Source organism: Schistocerca gregaria, chromosome 3 (genome assembly GCF_023897955.1).
Source record: "Schistocerca gregaria isolate iqSchGreg1 chromosome 3, iqSchGreg1.2, whole genome shotgun sequence".
In the NCBI taxonomy this organism is placed as follows: Eukaryota; Metazoa; Arthropoda; class Insecta; order Orthoptera; family Acrididae; genus Schistocerca; species Schistocerca gregaria.
Window position 1 is genome coordinate 874,871,522 of NC_064922.1, and position 21,078 is coordinate 874,892,599.

At 38.7% G+C, this 21,078-nt stretch overlaps 1 protein-coding gene across 1 annotated transcript in view; it reads left to right on the forward strand.

Annotated features, from left to right (window-relative positions):
- The window catches only part of LOC126354954 (RNA-binding protein with serine-rich domain 1-A-like), a 54,582-nt gene that overhangs the window by 15,467 nt on the left and 18,037 nt on the right, over nucleotides 1-21,078 (forward strand). Inside the window, exons 3-4 of the mRNA XM_050005036.1 lie at nucleotides 10,222-10,368; nucleotides 16,416-16,550. Coding sequence (XP_049860993.1) covers nucleotides 10,222-10,368; nucleotides 16,416-16,550 — 282 coding nt within the window. The remainder of the gene's footprint in view (nucleotides 1-10,221; nucleotides 10,369-16,415; nucleotides 16,551-21,078) is intronic.

Consider the following 21,078-nt stretch of genomic DNA (forward strand, 5'->3'; position numbering starts at 1 on the left):
CCATTTGAACCATTTTTTGAAATGTCTGAAGATAGTTGTTGTACACAACCGAAACTAGTCATCATGTTTTAATTATGTAATGTAAATTGCAGTGTGTGTGTGTGTGTGTGTAATGGTTTTAATACCATTTGTTAGCTTGAGTACAGCTTCATATTTGTTGTTGGATTTCTTAATGTTCCCTAAATTGTGTCATTTTCTTCCTGGGTCTATTTTTTTTTTTTTTAAACACTCCTGCATGACACATAAGCTACTTTGACAGGAACAGTCATGAATATATAATCTTTATTATGCAAAATATCTTGGTTTTTCACATTATTCAGATGTGTAGAATACCAAATGTTAGCACCTTATGACATCTTATTTTTGAAAGTGTTACACTCCTTGCATCTATACTCTGCAAACCAATGTAAAATGCATGGCAGAGTGTACCTAACATTGTATCACTTGTTAGGGTCTCTTCCCATTCCATTTGCGTGCCAAGCACAGGAAGAAACATTGCTTGAATGCCTCAGTGTGCTCTGTAACTAATGTTATCTTACTTTACATTTCTTCTTGGATTAATAATAGAAAGATATCTGGCTCAATCCCGCATCAGTCTTAGAATTTTTGCCACACTTATCATCATCATCATTGGGAATGCTTTCTGTACACATAAAATGCCAAACTGCACTGCATCTGGATTCCTTCGTGAAACTGTGGGCTTCCTACAGCTAGCTGGGTTGGCCACAGCACATGTTAAAGAAGGCAGTAGCACCCATCTCCAACAAGATCATTGACAGTAAAGCATAGCAGTATTCAAACCAACCTCCAGTCAAATGACAGGTGTGATTTTTGTGTATTTGTGTAAAACAGTGACACAATGTGACGATAAACTTGTCTTACTATGAACAGTTTTCCTCACAGTAGTAGCAATTATAAGGAATTTTCGGGAGGCAATTCCTATATGAAAATAAACAACTTATTTTATTTCCTATAACGAGAAAAATTTACTGTCTTGAGAAATTACAATGTAAGGTCCTTGAAATGGTTTTGGCATGATGTTGACTCGTGCATAATAAATCTCTTAGGGTATCGAGTGGTCTAATTTTACATATAGTCTCTACTAGCAGTATCAGATTTTGTTAAAATTAGCTGTGGAGGTTTGATAAAGTACCAAGGGAAGATTTACAGATTTCTACCTCACAAATTTTAATTCTTTGGGTGCGAAGAGTGTGCAAATGTCAGAGTGACATTTTGAAAGTGTTAGCCATCATCACAGTGTTGTAATTCTGTGGATAATTGTGGTAAAGCTGCAAAAATTGGCAAGATAATTGATGTCATTTGGCTATCTATTTTTGCTCAAAATTGTCAGTAAATTTTATCATGATAAAATTTCTCTGAAGTTGAAGTAGGTTGATATCTTTATGTAGTTGATGTACAAACTACTTCTTTTGCAATCTTATTGGATAGTAGTACAAGCTACTAAAACCTGTTAACTAACAAAATATTAAGTTTTCACAAATGTAATTTTCCTTGAAGGTCTACAATAATCCAGTCAAGTATTTGTAGTAGATCAGTAGTTTGGAGGGTAAAGGTTACACATCTCCTTGCATTTTTCATAGTTTATGTAAAACTGGCATCCTCATCACTAAGGGGCCACATCCAATAACAATGCAAGTCCCACCATGGTTTTGGGACTTTCTCCTGCTTCCCAAGCCCGCAGTTGCTAGTGGGTTGCTTGATAAAGGTTCCCAATGCCTGTGTGAGTGTCTTAAACTGGTTCCAAAGCCTTCGTGGAGTTTCATATAGTTTCACAAGCTGCATGTTTGTATATATTTATGATCCCCAAACTGAGATACTTTCGCTCATGACAAAAAGAGCATTAGTGTTGCACTGATTTAAACTTTTCATCAACATTATTAACAACTGGTTCAGAAAGAGTCTATCGTTCACCCACTGATGTTGTAGATAGCACTGATTGATTTGTGTTAATAATCAGGGATGCAGAATGTATCTTTTTGAACTGGGCAGTGAAATAATCTTGAAGGACTACAGACAGGCATGTATGAAATTTATTGCTGCATCAGTCTTCTCAAGTGAAATTTCACTAACATAGACTGATGAAGCTATAGATTCGTATTTTGGCAACAAATGACAGGATGTCCCCTGACAGTCTTTTCACTTGAGTTGTTTTAAAATTAACTAGTAATTTTCTCTTGTTACAGCAACTCTAGAAGTCAAAGGAAACCTTTCTCCCCAAGAAGCTATACTTGCTTAAATTTGGGCCTTCTAAACAAAATTTAATTCAATTTTATTCAAGCTTCACTCACAGAATTTGTATGAATAAAAAGTTTTCCTTTGAGCACTGCAAGCTACTTCGTACAGCCAAATGTTTCACAGTTTCTCCAATTTCAGCATATTCTGATTTTCCATGACTTGTTCCAAAACAACTTCCACTCAGCATTTGTACCAAAATCTTTGTGGTGGTAGCACAGATTGGTGGAAATTTTGTTCTGGCCAGCAGACCCATAGTTGAAGTTTATGATTTTTCTTCAGATTTGTCATTCTTTAGTTCAGTAAACTTATGGGGCTTTATCAGAAAGTAATGAACGAGTAGAAACCCTTGGGTAACAGAAGAAATATTCAAAACCAAGACTTACCAAGCGGGAAAGCGCCGGCAGACAGGCACATGAACAAAACACACAAACACACACACAGAATTATGAGCTTTCGCAACTGGCAGTTGCTTCGTCAGGAAAGAGGGAAGGAGAGGGAAAAATGAAAGGATGTGGGTTTTAAGGGAGAGGGTAAGGAGTCATTCCAATCCCGGGAGCGGAAAGACTTCCCTTAGGGGAAAAAAGGACAGTGTACACTCGCACACACACACACATATCCATCCGCACATACACAGACACAAGCAGTGTCTGTGTATGTGCGGATGGATATGTGTGTGTGTGTGCGAGTGTACACCTGTCCTTTTTTTCCCCTAAGGGAAGTCTTTCCGCTCCCGGGATTGGAATGACTCCTTACCCTCTCCCTTAAAACCCACATCCTTTCATTTTTCCCTCTCCTTCCCTCTTTCCTGACGAAGCAACTGCCAGTTGCGAAAGCTCGTAATTCTGTGTGTGTGTTTGTGTGTTTTGTTCATGTGCCTGTCTGCCGGCGCTTTCCCGCTTGGTAAGTCTTGGAATCTTTGTTTTTAATATATTTTTCCCATGTGGAAGTTTCTTTCTGTTTTATTTACATCGTCATTAAGAAGAAATATTCAATTTAATTGATGAAAGGAGAAAATATAAAAATGCAGCAAGTGAAGTAGGTAAGAAGCAATACAAACGTCTAAAAAATGAGATCGACAGGAAGTGCAAAATGGCTAAGCAGGCATGGCTAGAGGACAAATGTAAGGTTGTAGAGGCTTATCTCACTAGGGGTAAGATAGATACAGCCTACAGGAAAGTTAAAGAGACCTTTGGAGAAAGGAGAACCACTTGCATGAATATCAAGAGCTTTGATGGAAACCCAGTTCTAAGCAAAGAAGGGAAAGCAGAAAGGTGGAGGAAGTATATAGAGGGTCTATACAAGTGCGATGTACTTGAAGGCAATATTATGGAAATGGAAGAGGATGTAGATGAAGATGAAATGGGAGATATGATACTGCATGAAGAGTTTGACAGAGCACTGAAAGAACTGAGTCGAAACAAGGCCCCCAGAGTAGACGACATTCCATTAGAACTACTGGCAGCCTTGGGAGAGCCAGTCCTGACAAAACTCTACCATCTGGTGAGCAAGATGTATGAGACAGGCGAAATACCCTCAGACTTCAAGAAAAATATAATAATTACAATCCCAAAGAAAGCAGGTGTTGACAGATGTGAAAATTACTGAACTATCAGTTCAATAAGTCACAGCTGCAAAATATTAAAACGAATTCTTTACAGACGAATGGAAAAACTAGTAGAAGCCGATTTCGGGGAAGATCAGTTTGGATTCCGTAGAAATGTAGGAACACGTGAGGCAATACTGACCCTACGACTTATCTTAAAAAATGTATTAAGGAAAGGCAAACCTTCGTTTCTAGCATTTGTAGACTTAGAGAAAGCTTCTGACAATGTTGATAGGAATACTCTCTTTCAGATTCTGAAGGTGGAAGGGGTAAAATACAGGGAGAGAAAGGCTATTTACAATTTGTGCTGAAAGCAGATGGCAGTTATAAGAGTTGAGGGATATGAAAGGGAAGCAGTGGTTGGGAAGGGAGTGAGACAGGGTTGTAGCCTATCCCTGATGTTATTCAATCTGTATATTGATCAAGCAGTAAAGGAAACAAAAGAAAAGTTCGGAGTAGGTATTAAAATCCATGGAGTAGAAATAAAAACTGAGGTTCACCGATGACTCTGTAATTCTGTCAGAGACAGCAAAGGACTTGGAAGAGCAGTTGAACGGAATGGACAGTGTCTTGAAAGGAGGGTATAAGATGAACATCAACAAAAGCAAAACGAGGATAATGGAATGTAGTCAAATTAAGTTGATTGTGCTGAGGGAATAAGATTACGAAATGAGACACTTAAAGTAGTAAAGGAGTTTTGCTATTTAGGAAGCAAAATAACTGATGATGGTCGAAGTAGAGAGGACGTAAAATGTAGACTGGCAATGACAAGGAAAGCGTTTCTGAAGAAGACAAATTCGTTAACATCGAGTATAGATGCAAATGTCAGGAAGCCGTTTCTGAAAGTATTTGTATGGAGTGTAGCCATGTATGGAAGTGAAACGTGGACGATAAATAGTTTAGACAAGAAGAGAATAGAAGCTTTCAAAATGTGGTGCTACAGAAGAATGCTGAAGATTAGATGGGTAGATCACATAACTAATGAGAGGTATTGAATAGAATTGGGGAGAAGAGGAGCTTGTGGCACAACTTGAGTAGAAGAAGGGATCGGTTGGTAGGACATGTTCTGAGACATCGAGGGATCACCAATTTAGTGTTGGAGGGCAGTGTGGAGGGTAAAAATCGAAGAGGGAGACCCAGAGATGAATACACTAAGCAGATTCAGAAGGATGTAGGTTGCAGTAGGTACTGGGAGATGATGACGCTTGCACAGGATAGAGTAGCATTGAGAGCTGCATCAAACCAGTCTCAGGACTGAAGACCACCACCACCACAACAACAACAACAACAACAACAACACGAACTTGTGTACTAAAATAACTTTTGGGATTTATTTGCTCATTTTTGATGAAATAGACAACAGTGGGATTCACAGTAGCTTGACTGCTTTTGCAATGAAAACTGTGGACGGCAAAGGAGTAACTTCCTGGCAGATTAAAACTGTGTGCCCGACCGAGACTCGAACTCGGGACCTATGCCGTTCGCGGGCAAGTGCTCTACCAACTGAGCTACCGAAGCACGACTCACGCCCGGTACTCACAGCTTTACTTCTGCCAGTATCCGTCTCCTACCTTCCAAACTTTACAGAAGCTCTTCTGTGAAACATGCAGAACTAGCACTCCTGAAAGAAAGGACACTGTGGAGACATGGCTTAGCCACAGCCTGGGGGATGTTTCCAGAATGAGATTTTCACTCTGCAGCGGAATGTGCACTGATATGAAACTTCCTGGCAGATTAAAACTGTGTGCCCGACCCATACTCTAACTCGGGACCTTTGCCTTTCTTTCAGGAGTGCTAGTTCTGCATATTTCGCAGAAGAGCTTCTGTAAAGTTTGGAAAGTAGGAGACGGATACTGGCAGAAGTAAAGCTGTGAGTACCGGGCGTGAGTCGTGCTTCGGTAGCTCAGTTGGTAGAGCACTTGCCCGCGAAAGGCAAAGGTCCCGAGTTCGAGTCTTGGTCAGGCACACAGTTTTAATCTGCCAGGAAGTTTCATATCAGCGCACATTCCGCTGCAGAGTGAAAATCTCATTCTGGAAGCATAGGAGTAATTCTCTGCAAAATGAAGGAATGCAATTCGGTCGACACTCTAAGGTTTTGCATCATAGTGTTGAGACATTTAGTTTGACATTCTGAAACAAAGTTCAGAATGGTGAGTTCAGATTTTTGAGGCCATCTGTGTGACAAAATCATCTACTGCCACTTGCTTAGTTCCAATGATCCACAATCTGTTTGAATCCACTATTTGTTCTCCATAGTTTTTTGAGGCGCAATATCCTAGTGTACATCAGTAGTGTGAATCAAGTTCATTTCTTTCAGAGTTATTCTCGTGATAATGCAGCATCCAAGCTTTAATTCAGAACTGCAAACTGTTGAAACATGCAAAAAAATAAATAAATAAATAAAATAAAATAAAAAAGAAGGTCAAGCATTCAAGTCTCTATTCCATAAGAAGGAACTTTACCTCCTCTTTCCGTTGTGCACATTTCACTTTTTGACTTTCTGGTTGTTTTAACCATACTCTCACAAACGCAATTGTACTGCAATCTCTTTTAATGGACCAACTCAGTGGTTCGAGTGTGAGAATCTGAATTTTCTCACCATGAGTAGAACTGTGCTTTCTTCCCTTCAAGCCTGACAAGAGCTAAGTATAATCAGAATGATTCATGCACTTTGTATTTACTGATTCTCAAAATTTTAAAAGAGGAACCACAAGGAGAACTCAAATTGCTATTAAACTTATCTCATGCCTCCATCTGGAAATCAGTTGAAGCCTAAGCTATAACAGCAGCCAAATTGTTAAGGAGTTCCATGTGACAGTTTAGACACAGCTTTTTGTCAGTTGAATAATTCTCACTGAATTTTTTCAGCAGATTTGACCATTTCATTAACCCATTACATATATTTTTCCCTGGAAAAGAATTGCAAAATGATAATTGCAGAGATTCAGATGTTGTCAGCCAGATGGCTTCATCATGAAGACAAATTGTCCAATCAGAACTTCTCAATAACAGTTCCTTTTGTTCAAGACAAAAATCTCCCAGCACTGGCAGCATATTCTGGAATTACACAGCAGTAGACGAGAACTTGAAGTATCCAAATTACCTAGAGAACACTTTGGCAGATTTTATTCACTTGCTGAATCCATCTGGTATTCAAATCAACAGTATTTTGTTACCTCAAACGTAAAATTTGATTAGATTTTTAAAGTTAATTGCTTCTCATGTCTGTAATATCTTTCTAAAAAAGTTCAGAACTTACAGAATAAGCCTAATGTTTCATATTCAGTTAGTATTTATGTGTGGGGCACCACACACTAACCAAAAATAAATGTAATTATGCACCTGAGGAAAAAATGAATGCTTGATATATTATTGCACTAGCTTGTAGTGTATGATTATTGCATCACCTTCCTCCTTTAAAAAAAGAAAAGAAGAAGAAGAAGAAGAAGAAGAAAGAAAGAAAAAGAAGAAGAAACCAGAAAATGTGGCTTCAGACTTACAAATATTTCTGTTACTTTCTTTGGTGAACTCTGCAGTTCATGTTTTCATGTTCACCAACTTAAATTTACAAAACTTCTTATTTATGGAGAAATTGATAGCAAAACAATAAAATTTATAATTTCAGTCTCAGATAGGGGAGGCAACTAAGTTTGGCAAAAGTTAATTTTTCATCTTATGTCAATATTTCTCTGGACTGAGCCAATAGTTATTAGCATGAGAAAGTTTACTGGATAATTGTAGACCACAAAAGAAAAAAGAATTCTAAAAAATTTGAAATTTTTAGAGAAAAAGATGCTCTTTCAGATGTCCCTAATGAGATACAAGGGTTCAAAAGTCACTTACTTTGGTAGCAAATTTATTTTCGGACAAATTCGCCCCTGTTAATGTTAAGAAACTATGGATGCAAAAGTGCTAAAACATCAACACTGAGCTGGAAGACAGAGGAAAAACTGAAGTACTCTGGCCTCTCTGACGAACTTGTGAAGAACTTGAGGCCAAGACCTCCTAGGTCACTCAGGTTGTATGGTTTGCCCAAGACACCAAAAGATTGTGTTCCATTTAGAGTGATTGTGAGTACAGTTGGCTCTCCTAATGCAGTGTGGCAAAGTATTTACCTATATTATTGGCACCTATGATCAGCCACTGAAGAATTCGTACTAAAAGTTCTCAAGTGATTGTGGATGTCATCAAGCAGATGAGGATAGACCCAGATGAAATCATGGTCTCCATGTCTAAGACAGTATCAGTGGAAAATTAAATCGGGCAATGCTGCGGGAATTAGATTAGGAAATGAGATGCTTAAAGTAGTAAATGAGTTTTGCTGTTTGGGGAGCAAAATAACTGATGATGGTCAAAGTAGAGAGGATATAAAATGTAGACTACCAATGGCAAAGAAAGCATTTCTGAAGAGATAGATTTAAGTGCCAGGAAGTCGTTTCTGAAAGTATTTGTATGGAGTGTATGGAAGTGAAATGTGGACGATAAATAGTTTAGACAAGAAAAGAATAGGAGCTTTCAAAATGTGGTGCTACAGAAGAATGCTGAAGATTAGATGGGTAGATTACATAACTAATGAGGAGGTATTGAATAGAACTGGAGAGAAATTTGTGGCACAACTTGACTAGAAGAAGGGATCGGTTGTTAGGGCATATTCTGAGGCATCAATGAATCACAGATTTAGTATTGGAGCACAGTGTAGAGGGTAAAAATCATAGAGGGAGACCAAGAAATGAATACACTAAGCAGATTCAGAAGGATGTAGGGTGCAGTAGGTACTGGGAGATGAAGAAGCTTGCACAGGATAGAGTAGAATGGAGAGCTGCATCAAACCAGTCTCTGGACTGAAGACAACAACAACAAAAACAACAACAACAACAACATTAATTATTGTAGTACCTCATTGTAAACAAAATGACTGATGGCCAGGTGTTTCAACATCAATAAATCTATTTATTCATTTTGTTTGTTTACTCATTTGTCCTTGGACCATTCAGTACAAAAGTATCGGACTAGTGAGATACATTACAGAAAAATATATACATTAACAAAGTAGGAGGTGATTGGGCAATGATAGGTTAGGAAGTCAGCCATGGCCTAATCAAACGAACAAACCCAGCATTCTTATTAGCAACTTGGGGAAACCATGGAAGACCCAGGTCAGGATGGCTGGACAGGAAATAATTTCCTTTCCTCTAGAATGTGAGTCCAGTGCAATAAGACTGGCATAGCCATTGAGCGAATCACAAATATATAGTCTACATAGCGATTGCAACATGCCCAAGAACAGGGTGGCGATTCTTTTGAAATACTTGGAATTCTCAGGGAACTACATTTTACCTGGAAAAATAAGGGACTGTCAGCATAGCATTGGAATTTAATTTTATTGAGTTATATAAATCATAAATTTTAAAATACTTATTATCTAAATATTATTCCACATAAACTATTGGTGTTTAGAAACAGTGGACATACTTCTCATATGGCCAGTATATCTCAGCCGAGAGGAAACAAAAGTCATTATTATGAGATGTTCACAACAGCTCTCCCCCCCCCCCCCCTTTCCACTCAATATTAATTTATCAGGGACTTCTTATGACACCACCTTGCTACCCACACCTGGAATTCTCAGAGGTTGCCCCCCCCCCCCCCCCCCCCCTGAATAGCCACCCTGAAAAAGTGAATTGATAATATAACAAGAACAAGAAATTTTGATGGTAAAGACACTACGGAAAAAATGAAAACACATGACATATTACATAACACTGCACAGTGGATACAAGAAGAAAAGCACTAAAACATGAAACTTTGATGTGAAATACCTTTGAAAAATTGAAAGCACATTCTACAACTCTTCTGAAAAATATAACACACAAACACCTGGAAACCAGCTGACACTATAGCCATCACAACTAAACTAGCATCAGATCCTTTCTCAGAGGTAGTGTGTTGCACAGCATCTGAAGCAAGGAAACAGGAAACCAACAGCAGAAACATTCTTTTTCATACAAAAACACAGCACGGTATTTCAGGTAATAGAATCAAAAGAACTGAACAATAAAGCTAATTTTTCACTCACATTGTAGAAACACTTCTCTACAAGAAATGGTTGTAGCTCTGCTCTAAAAGACACTTACTTCTCCAGCTTTTTTGTATGTTAGTTGTCATTGCATTATAAAGAATGAACCCAAGTAGCTCACCTGTCTTTGAGTGTGAGTTGTTGTAACTTTTTGTACTCGTGTCCATAAATTTGTGCAGGAAATTAGTTGGTATTATGAGTCAGCTTACATTTAAAATTAAGAAATGTATGATGGCTTAGTGTCCATTATCAACACAGTACTAAAATGTGTTCATTTTTTTTCCAGTTCCTCAGAAAGCAGTTCAAGATCATCAAGTGCATCAAGTTCATCTCGCAGTTCTAGCTCAGCCTCCAGCTCACGTTCTAGTACATCTTCCAGCAGCAGTGGAAGTTCCAGCTCAAGCTCAGAAGCTCGTCCTAAAGTGAAAGCCAGGTTTGTGATTATGCAGTTTATCACATAGAGTTTGGAGGTATTGCATCCAGAGTGCCAGTTTTTTTGCTTCCTAATGGTAATCTGAGGCACATTGAGTGGTTGTTACAAAGGCCTTCCGAGTTCTCTTGTGCCCACTGCCAATGCACTCGGATGTAGAGTTTAATGTGAATATTATAGTTCAAACACTTATGGTGGTTTGTGTGAATTTAGTTATTACTTCTATGGTAATAATAACTTGAGGTGTTGATTTTTAAATTTATTTATTTATTTTTTGAAGTGAGGTGTCCACTTTGCAGCGTGCTTGATAACAGGCATAAAGTGATGGACTACAGTTAAGTTTGAGGCCAGTGAAGGGCACAATACTACTTGTAACTTGGAAACATCAGTTTTGTGTAGCCCATCAGAGTTCTGTTGTAGGAAACCAGTAAAAGCAGACAATGTTCTAGATGTGGAATTGTTAGTTTATAAATGTCATGCATGTTGTGTGGTGTGAAATCGATTCAGGTTAGGTTAATTTAACTACTGCGAGCGAAGCAGGTGATAATAACAACTATTCTGTACGAGCTGCCATAGCTTGCTGATCACTGTTTGGTTGGTACATAAGAGATTGCTATTAATAAAGTGGAGTACAATAACAACTTCAGTTCTATAGTAGGTGTCTCACATTGCAGATGGTCATTTTTTTCGAATGCACTAAACAGCTTGAGACAGTGATTATGTTGGGACACGTGAGCTAACTTACTGTTCATCACTGCAAAACTCATTTGATTTAATTTAGTCATTCAACCAAGGATCATCTCACAATAATATAAATTTTGTTATTGTAATACTACGAAAATAAATAGCTTAACATGTAGATACTCACAGAATATGTAAGTATGCTTTTATGAGGATGGGATGGGGTTTAGCCATGGCCACAATCAGGGAACTATCCCGGCATTTACCTGAAATTACTTAGGAAAACTTAAATCAGCTTGACAACTGTATTCATGGTGCATCCCTATTGTAGGCTAAAGTGCATGGCTCTTGTGTTGCATGCTGAAGTTGACAACTTGTTGACTTGGTTGTACCAGTTGGGTGATAGTATAAAGTAGCCAATGTGACTAGCTTTAGTATAAGGCAGCCAGTGAGACTAGCTTAATCTAATGATTTTTTCAGCAGAAGATACAAAGTTATTACATTTGTTGTTGATATTGTGGGCATCAGAATAACTTCACTGCTCTTGTAAGCATGTATTTTAAGATTGACTACTGATTTTCATATTTGTTTGGTAATGGAAAAAAAAAGTCGATGTGCTGACAGACTGATCTGTAGCAAAGCCTGAGACTTAGATTATGTTGGAATGTTATGGTTTGATTGTGATTTGATGAAGCCAATGAACTTGAATTGAAGAAAACAAGATATACTGGCAGACTGACCTCTAGCATACCCTGGGTAAGGTTGGATGTGACAGTTTGCTTTGGAGTTGGCAAAGCCAACAAATATCATTGTGAAAATGCAACTACCATAATATAAATAAAATATAAAGAAACTTCCACATGGGAAAAATATTTTAAAAACAAAGATTCCAAGACTTACCTAGCGGGAAGGCGCTGGTAGATAGGCACAATAAATAAAACACACAAACACACACACAGAATTTCTAGCTTTTGCAACCGACGGTTGCTTCTTCAGGAAAGAGGGAAGGAGAGGGAAAGACAAAAGGATGTGGGTTTTAAGGGAGAGGGTAAGGAGTCATTCCAATCCCGGGAGCGGAAAGACTTCCCTTAGGGGGAAAAAAGGACAGGTGTACACACACACACACACACACACACACACACACACACACACACACACATCCATCCGCACATACACTGTGTCTGTGCGGATGGATGTGTGTGTGTGTGTGTGTGTGTGTGTGTGTGTGTGTGTGTACACCTGTCCTTTTTTCCCCCTAAGGGAAGTCTTACCACTCCCGGGATTGGAATGACTCCTTACCCTCTCCCTTAAAACCCAATCCTTTTGTCTTTCCCTCTCCTTCCCTCTTTCCTGAAGAAGCAACAGTCGGTTGCGAAAGCTAGAAATTCTGTGTGTGTGTTTGTGTGTTTTATTTATTGTGCCTATCTACCGGCGCTTTCCCACTTGGTAAGTCTTGGAATCTTTGTTTTTAATATACAACTACCATAATAGATTGATATGTGTTGTAGCCAAAGATATACGGGGTGTACATAAAGTCCAGGAACACTTTTAATAATTATTTATTGCACAAGAACTAAACATTGTACAGATGTCATACATATTGTATTTTGAAGAAAAACTCCTAAAGTTTATTTTTTACAAACATTCAATATGCAAACCATGAGTGACCTGGTAGACATCAAAATGGTAATCGAATTCTTGCTGTACCCATCCCAGCGTGGCATCATCGACTGTTGCAGTCACTTCCGTATTCTCTCCCACAGCTGTGCTGCATCACATGGTAGAGGTGGTAATACACCGGATCATTAATGGGTCCCCGCAGAAAAAATGTCACACGGAGTGAGATCTGGTGATCAGGGAAGCCATTTCATGAAACATCTGTCCCCTTGTGTAGCATGGCTAATTCATTGATGCGGCAACTCATTTTCAGGTACCCATGAAATTCACAATGAAAATGGGGTGGAGCCCCATCATGCTGAAAGATGACCAGAGAGTCCCATTGCGTTTGAGGCTTCAGCCATTGCTGCAACATGTCCAACTAGAAATATCGAGTGACAGTGCTCTCGGCGAAGAAGAATGGCCCATACAGTTTTCGACATGATGAGGCACAAAAACATTTACCATTGGGGAATCACACTCTAATTCAGTGCATTCGTGTGAATGCTTTGTAACCCAGATTCAACAATTATGCCTGTTCTCTTTCCCGTTAGTGTGAAAAGTGCTTTTGGCGCTAAAAAGTAAGCAATCAACAATGCCATACCCATCCTCATTCAGTTGTTGCAACTGCGAACAAAACTGAAAATACCTGTCTCTGTTGTCGTCATTGAACTTATGCACTAGCTCCAATTTGAATGGTTTCATAGACAGCTTCTGTCACAGGACTTTCCACACTGTCATTGGAGCCAGTTCGAGTTAAAGGGATGCATGATGCACTGATATCTTTGGACTCCTTATGAATGTGTCTTGTACGCAATCCATATTCACTTCACTCGCACTGGGATGTCTGCTTCTCTTTTCCAGGCACTAGCAACCTAACGTTACAAATTTGTTGTTCCAGTGGTAAACGGCCTTCCTAGTTAGTGGCTTCTTACCATACTTGGTTCTAAACATCTCCTGAACAGCTGTAGCATACTTGTTTTCGCGAACTTCAACACACAGAAAGCTCGCTCCGCACTTGAACTCACCATGTTTGCGACTAGCGCTGACTATCAGCAAATTACCAAACTCTTAAAAATGACATATGTATGATATCTGTACAATGTTTAGTTCTTGCGTAATAAATAATTGAAAGTGTTCCCGGACTTTATGTACACCATGTATATGTGCCATTGCAGTATCTTCTTGTATGTCTTTATTTCTGACTTTGTCAAAAATTGTGACAGTGTGATTAAATTTTAACCTAAGCGAACAAAATATTGGCTAACTTTGTCTGCAAATTGTAGAAAATTTTTAAAGAGCGTTCTAATTCAGTACCAACAAACAACTCAGTTTGACGTATTCAATTCCCATCGTTCATCACATTAGTTTAAAAAAACTTCAGCATGCAGCGCAGGAGCTGCTGATATTGAAAGCGCACTTTTATTTTACTGTACAATTTGATTTACACACAGTTTGCACCAAATTGACTGACTGAAATCAGCTTCAGCACATTACCTTGCATTTTCTTTACATCATGTTGTGAGAACTTCCAATTTTTCCCCCCAAAACATGTATGTAACAGCACTGGTATTATACATTTCGGTAAACTGCTGTTTTCTTGTAATCATCATGATGTGACTTATGTAGTTCCTTGTCAGTAGGTCGTAAATTACAATATGTGAAGGCCTGACACCTATTTTGGTGAATTATTCATGGTTTGCAGCCACTAAAGTTAAGATACATTGTAAATTGCCTGCACCTCAGGCTCTATATTTATGATATCTTGTTAAGATGAGGAACTTATAAACTAGATCGTGAAATAATACCGTCTGTCACATTTAACTTTATCTTGTGCATGTTTTACAAGAAATGTACTTCTAGGTATACATAACTGCTGTGAGATACATTACAAATATTTTATACTCAGTATTAACACTGTGTGATTACAATATGTTTCTGAAATTATATCTGTTTCCTGCCAGCATCAGTAGTTCACTTGGGAAGTGGTGAAAGATTTCTTTGTTTCTGTGACAGTGGGATAAAGTTGTGATTAGGAAAACCATTGTCAATTATTACAAAAATGGATGGTATTGTTTTGCAGCTATGGTTATCGTTGGACTAAATCACCTCTGATTAATCACTGATATCAGTCACAACCATAAAATATATATGAATTTGTTTCCAAATGTCACTGTGTAACTGAAAATGTCATGTATATATAGGAATGCTGTTGAACTGAACATTATTATTTTAAAGACATTGGAACAAAAAGGTGTTTCCTTGTAATACACAAGGCCAGTGAAAAAGTGCAAATACTATAAGTCTAGCTGTGCAAATCATTTCCATTCACTTTTGAATATACAATGATGGGCCGTACAATCTTCATACACCCATTGGAGAAGACTTTGAAATACAAGTCACTATTTTTGCCACTGTCTCAACCATCCAGAAAGCAGAAAGAATCGAACGATCATAGACATTGTTGGTGTTGATGTGCAGCCTATTTCACTTCTGGGTTTCATTTGTTTCCATGGTGGTGTCTTCCTCATGGAAAATAACTCAATTCATTGTATTTGCTGGGTATACTGGAGGGGTATTAGAGTAAGTGACAGGACTTAAAATCCTTATCTATCTACAATATATTTCTCCCTCATGATACTGTTTACCCAGATTTATTACTGGATTGCTTGTAGTGAGAAACCACCTACGCTTTTTTCGTCACTGCCCATACGTTGACACACTCTGCTGTTGAAATAGAAGCACTTTCCCACAAATTGCTACTTTTTATACAGTAGAGGGAGCATGCATAGTAGATGGGGCCTTGAAATTATTAGACATCACTGAAATTCAGTGGATAGTTGGGTCTGTTCTTGAAATTTTCTGTGCACCATACTGACTGGGGCAGGGGAAACATTATTTCTGCTAAACCTTTCAGTAGTTTGTGGGCAGGAAACACTTCTGTTTCAGTCTTCCAAAATAAAACATTCTACCCGTTGTTGATCAACAGCCTACATAATTAAATATTTTAATTTAGTCTCACACATTGGTAAGGAAAATTATTGATCAAACATTTATCGTTGTTGGCTACTGCTTACCCTTGTCAGTCGTGGAATGATTATATGCTCCAGTGAGTTTGTACTACCATTACTGGCTGCAGTTTGTAATCAATAACCCCATAAAACAACTGCCACACACATTGCTGAATGCTAATTAGTACCTGTAGGATCTTGGCTCCACATTTAATTAACTGATAAAAAGCCCTGGAGTTATCTTACAGTGTGTCAGACGTACCTCTGAAGTCATCAGGATGCTGGATCAGTGCCAGAAATTGTTACTATCACAGTAGGTCAATCCTTTCCATGTCAGTATTTATGTATCTGGTAAGTCTTGCCCGATCTGGGGACTTACCATCCAGTAAGCCTCCCATGGCGTGGGGTTCTGTGCGCCTTTTCTGAACTCTACCCCTTTCCCTAAACCTCACCAGTCCTTCCCCTTCACCTCTCTTCTTTCCTCTTCACCCCTTCTGCCAGAAGGAGCCACTGGCTGTAAAAGTTAGGAATTTGTAATATCTTTTATATATGTGTGGTCTCCTGCTGCCACTTGGCCAGAAGTTTTTTTTTTTTTAATCTGTCAAATTACATTATATCTTCAAAAATTGATTGTTTTCATTAAAACATTAGGTAGGTAGTTTTTGAGTTATTTGATGCTTGAGGAAGGGAATCTACTTTCAGGCCACAGCCAGAGAGACGCACTCGCAGCCATAGTGCAGAACAAAAGAAAGTGAAAGAGAAAGAAAAAGAGAAAGAGAAAAAAGAAGAAGAAAGGAAAAAGAAGCCAGAGAAACCGCGACCCAAAGCTCGATCAAGGTAATTTATGAATTGTTACTTGTCATTGTGAAGTTGTTCAAGGTATGTACAGTAGGGACCATTCTGTAAGATCTTGTCCCTCTTTGGGTTCATACCCCGGTTTGCCTTCTAGATTTAGCTGCACTGTGCTTTCCTTAAATGTGAATGGTGCCACATTCAGTTTCCTAATTCATCCACTTCCAATTCAGGTGTATACCCTGTCTGTTGACCAAATCAGTGATCATATGTTAAACTCTAGATATCCTTCCTTCTTTCCTTCTGTGCTTTAGTTCTAACTCATTTCTAGAGTCTGGCCATAAAATTTGGAACAGAAATCTTTCAGGAAGACAGTAGCATCATACAGTAAGAGAATGTCGTGTTTTTAGACACTTTTTAATAACCTCCTAGCCACATATTAACACTGGACCTAATTTTACACCATTACTTGCTCACATAAAGTGAACACAGACACAAATACCTGTACTTTTCCATGTACTCACATCTAAGATGTCTCTTTTGTACCTATCACTTTTCAGTCGATTGTACTAACATAATTATGAGAAAAGAAATTTTCTTTGTGTTACGTGTATCAATGTGTCTGTGTATGTGCGGATGGATGTGTGTGTGCGAGTGTACACCTGTCCTTTTTTTTCCCCCTAAGGTAAGTCTTTCTGCTCCCGGGATTGCAATGACTCCTTACCCTCTCCCTTAAAACCCACATCCTTTCGTCTTTCCCTCTTTCCTGGAGAAGCAACCGTCGGTTGTGAAAGCTAGAAATTCTGTGTGTGTGTTTTGTTTATTGTGCCTGTCTACCGGCGCTTCTCCCGCTTGGTAAGTCTTGGAATCTTTGTTTTTAATATAAGTATTCATTTATATGCTTAACAACTTAGTGTCAGCCAGAATATATATACTATTTATTTCAGTGCTGTATTTAATGTAAAAGCATTTTAGACATTAATATTGCTGCCAAAAAACTGGGATTAATTTCCATTACATCTAAGCTGCGCAAACATGAGGAAATGGAAATCACAACCGGAACTTCTTGTGTTTTCATTACTTAGAATAGCAATTATGATTCCATGTTGCATTTCCTTGTTAATGTAATTTTACATTCACTGGACAGAATATGAACATCACCCTGATATTAGAAGCTTTCCTTTTGATATCCAGAACAACCTGATTGATGCATCTGGATTATGAATGGTGGTCAGTGATGCCTAACGCCATTCCTTACAAATAAACTCGTCTATTTCAGTGGGAAGTACTGGAGAAGACTAATGGATAATTAACTTTTGCTCCCCCCCCCCCCCCCCCCCCCCCGGCCTCAATACAAGCCACTGAGGCTTCATTCATAGTGCCACTGACATCAAGGAATTCCACAGACTACTGACATCAGATATGTCAGTAGGCCAGTCCAGTGCAGACTCAGTGCAGCCGCTCTCACCATTCAAAAGTACAGACCTTGAATGACAGTCACTGAAATTCAGATCAGTTTACTTTCTTTGGTAAAAGTGGCTGACATTCCCACATGCAAAACATATATTGTGAGAAGTTTTTAAGTTCAGTAGAAAGTAAGAGTAAGTGGCACCTTGAGGATGTGGGAGAGAACAGCATGGATATGTCTCGGAATCTCTGGTCCAAATTTACTATTTGACTGCACAACTTACAAATTTAATAACACTTAATTGAACATTATGGCACTTAAAATTACATTATGTATGTTCTGTGGCTGTCTAGCCATTTCAGCCTCCTGTATATGTTTCATTTGCAACATATCATCTTGTGGGGTTTCAAATAAAAAAATGTGGCCCTCAACTACGTACCCGCAGACTCAGAGTTGAAATATTAAAAGATTTGACTGGTTTCATTTTCTAGGGGCTGGGATACTTAGTTGCCACATTACATGCCAAATACTGCATGAGTCTACAGTATACTTTATGAATACACACATGAATCGAATGGTTGAAGGTTCCTATCACTCGACAATTGCAAATTTTGAATGTAACATAGAAATTTATAAATGAAAGATTGCAATTAAATAAAATCTGCAGGTACTATTTTAACGACTTTAAATGATGAGTACGATAGCAGAAATACCTTTAAGAATGCCATTTATTACTGCAAAACACTTATTGGTGTCGGTGGTCCAGCAATTAGATAAAATATAAGCTTAATAACAGTGAAACAATAGATTCCTACTTCACGTAATTAGTTATGGGCAACAACATAGCTCGTGAGATATTCACTTCGAAATGCATACTGCAAAAGACAGAAACCTCACAAGTCAGCACTACAAAATAATTTTATCTCCCATAACCAAGCGCAAACTGCTCAACACTCTCCAGGTATTTCCCGTGACCATCTGTCGCGCCTTACTGTCCAGCACTTCCGCGTGTTCTGTGTGACCCGATGCTACTCTCCCACTTCCATACAGTCTCTACAGTCTCTCCATTGACTTCGGTATTCGCCTACTGTAGTAATGAGTGCTGTGATTGGCCAGAGTGCTCCCGCCATGTCTCCAAGACAATGCACACTCACAAACATATTGAAACACATACAAAATACTGGATTTACTACCCCTCTTGCTCCGGCTAATGCTCGGCACCACGCGGTTGCTGACGAGCCCTGGCTTGCCGAGGGGCCCGTGCGGCCTCACCAACTCCAAACTTAGAATATTTTCAGGGTGCCACAACTCGCCTGTTATCTCACAATCTGCAACATAAGCAAAATCTGTATCTGTAATTTTGGGTCTAGATTATAATCTCAAAAGTGAAAAAAGTTGTGCATGTTAATTTTTCTGCTTAAAGTTACTGTAGTGAATCTTTTTTGAGTTGCGGTAGGTAGGCGTTAGCTTTCTGCAAATCGTTATTACTGCTTACTGGCATTTTTATGCTGGTGGGGTGGTGATTCTGTTTTATGAGGTGGTACACAAATGTGCTGTATTTGCTTCTCCTTTTCACTGCTTTAGGTGTTTGGAGAATATAGTTCTACAATTTATATTTATCTTTTGGATACATGCTTGATGGCAGTTATAGAAGGTTAATTGAGATATTTCTGTTTTGCTGAATTTATTCAAAATTGTACAGAGTGTTTGTAATATTTCCAGTGTGACCACGAATCATCTCAAGTGATAGAATGTTTCTCTCTTCATCTCATATGTTCATAAAACTCATCTGGTTATCCCCATAACTGAGGAAAGAGTTGAACAGTACTTGCTATGTCAGAACACATTCTAATCTGAAACTTCCTGGCAGATTAAAACTGTGTGCCAGACCGAGAGTTGAACTCTGGACCTTTGCCTTTTGCAGGCAAGTGCTCTACCATCTGAACTACCCAAGCACGACTCACGCCTTGTCCTCACAGCTTTACTTCTGCCAGTACCTCGTCTCCTACTTTCCAAACCTTGCAGAACTAGCACTCCTGAAAGAAAGGATATTGCAGAGAATGGCTTAGCCACAGCCTGGGGGGTGTTTCCAGAATGGAAACATTCTAATCTATTTGTTATAATAGATTCTAATCTCCTTGATCATGCCAAAAATTGACCAAGGAGATCAGTGGCTCTGTGAGTAAGCTGTCAGCCAATGTTATTGAGTGTCTGGCAACCATTACTGGAGTCATTGTGACTGCAACCTAATGGTCAGTAATCTTCAAATTTGGTGACTGTGCAAGTCAGAAAAATTATAGTATTTCATTCTAATGACCAACAAACTGATTTTGGGTAATTTAAGTCATGTGAATTAGGGAACTATCGTATAGTGAAATACATGTGCCATGTAATGAATGTAGTATCCTTAAATGGTTTCATTGTCTACCAGTTGCCCATCCTGTTAGTATGATCGCAGGGGCCATTACTATTCTTCACTCTCGGAAAAATGCCGTCTAGATTTCATACTTCCCAAAGTGTTCTCCATATGTGCTGTCTGCACAACTGAAGTCTTTTGTTTCCATTTGCACTGGCGCTAGCAGTTCTGACATTAATTTTGTATTTATACAGCTCATATGTTTCATAGGCATTGTGTCCCCCAGATGTCTGTTTAGATCAGCATCACTTTCATTCCAGCATGCTTCTATTCACAAGGAAAGTACACCAGCTGAAAGGGTAAAACCCAGATAGCAGTAATTTTAAAATATGTTAATGTGTTTGTTTCCACCCATTAAGGCAATGTATGTGTAAAAATCTGCATTTTCATGCAGTCTGTTTTTGAGGCTGATGAATCTACAGAGTCCAGAAGGACAAGTTTCTTTAGAAAGAATGCTGTGTAACATATGGCTATGACCAGCAGATCCACAAGAGTTAAAAATGAGGCATTATTTGCCAAAAAGCTAAACATATGGTTGAAACTATATATGCTAACACATGTGCTACTTACAGAGTCAGATTTACCAAATTAGGAATTCCTGTGTTGCAATATGTTCTTCCCTTATTCATCATTGAAGTGCACATGTGAACACACTGGAATGGAACAGTGTGCACACTTGGCAAAGGCAACATAAGGATGTGCTACATCAATTTTGGTGTGTCCCGACTGCAGTGGTCTAGTATGAAAAC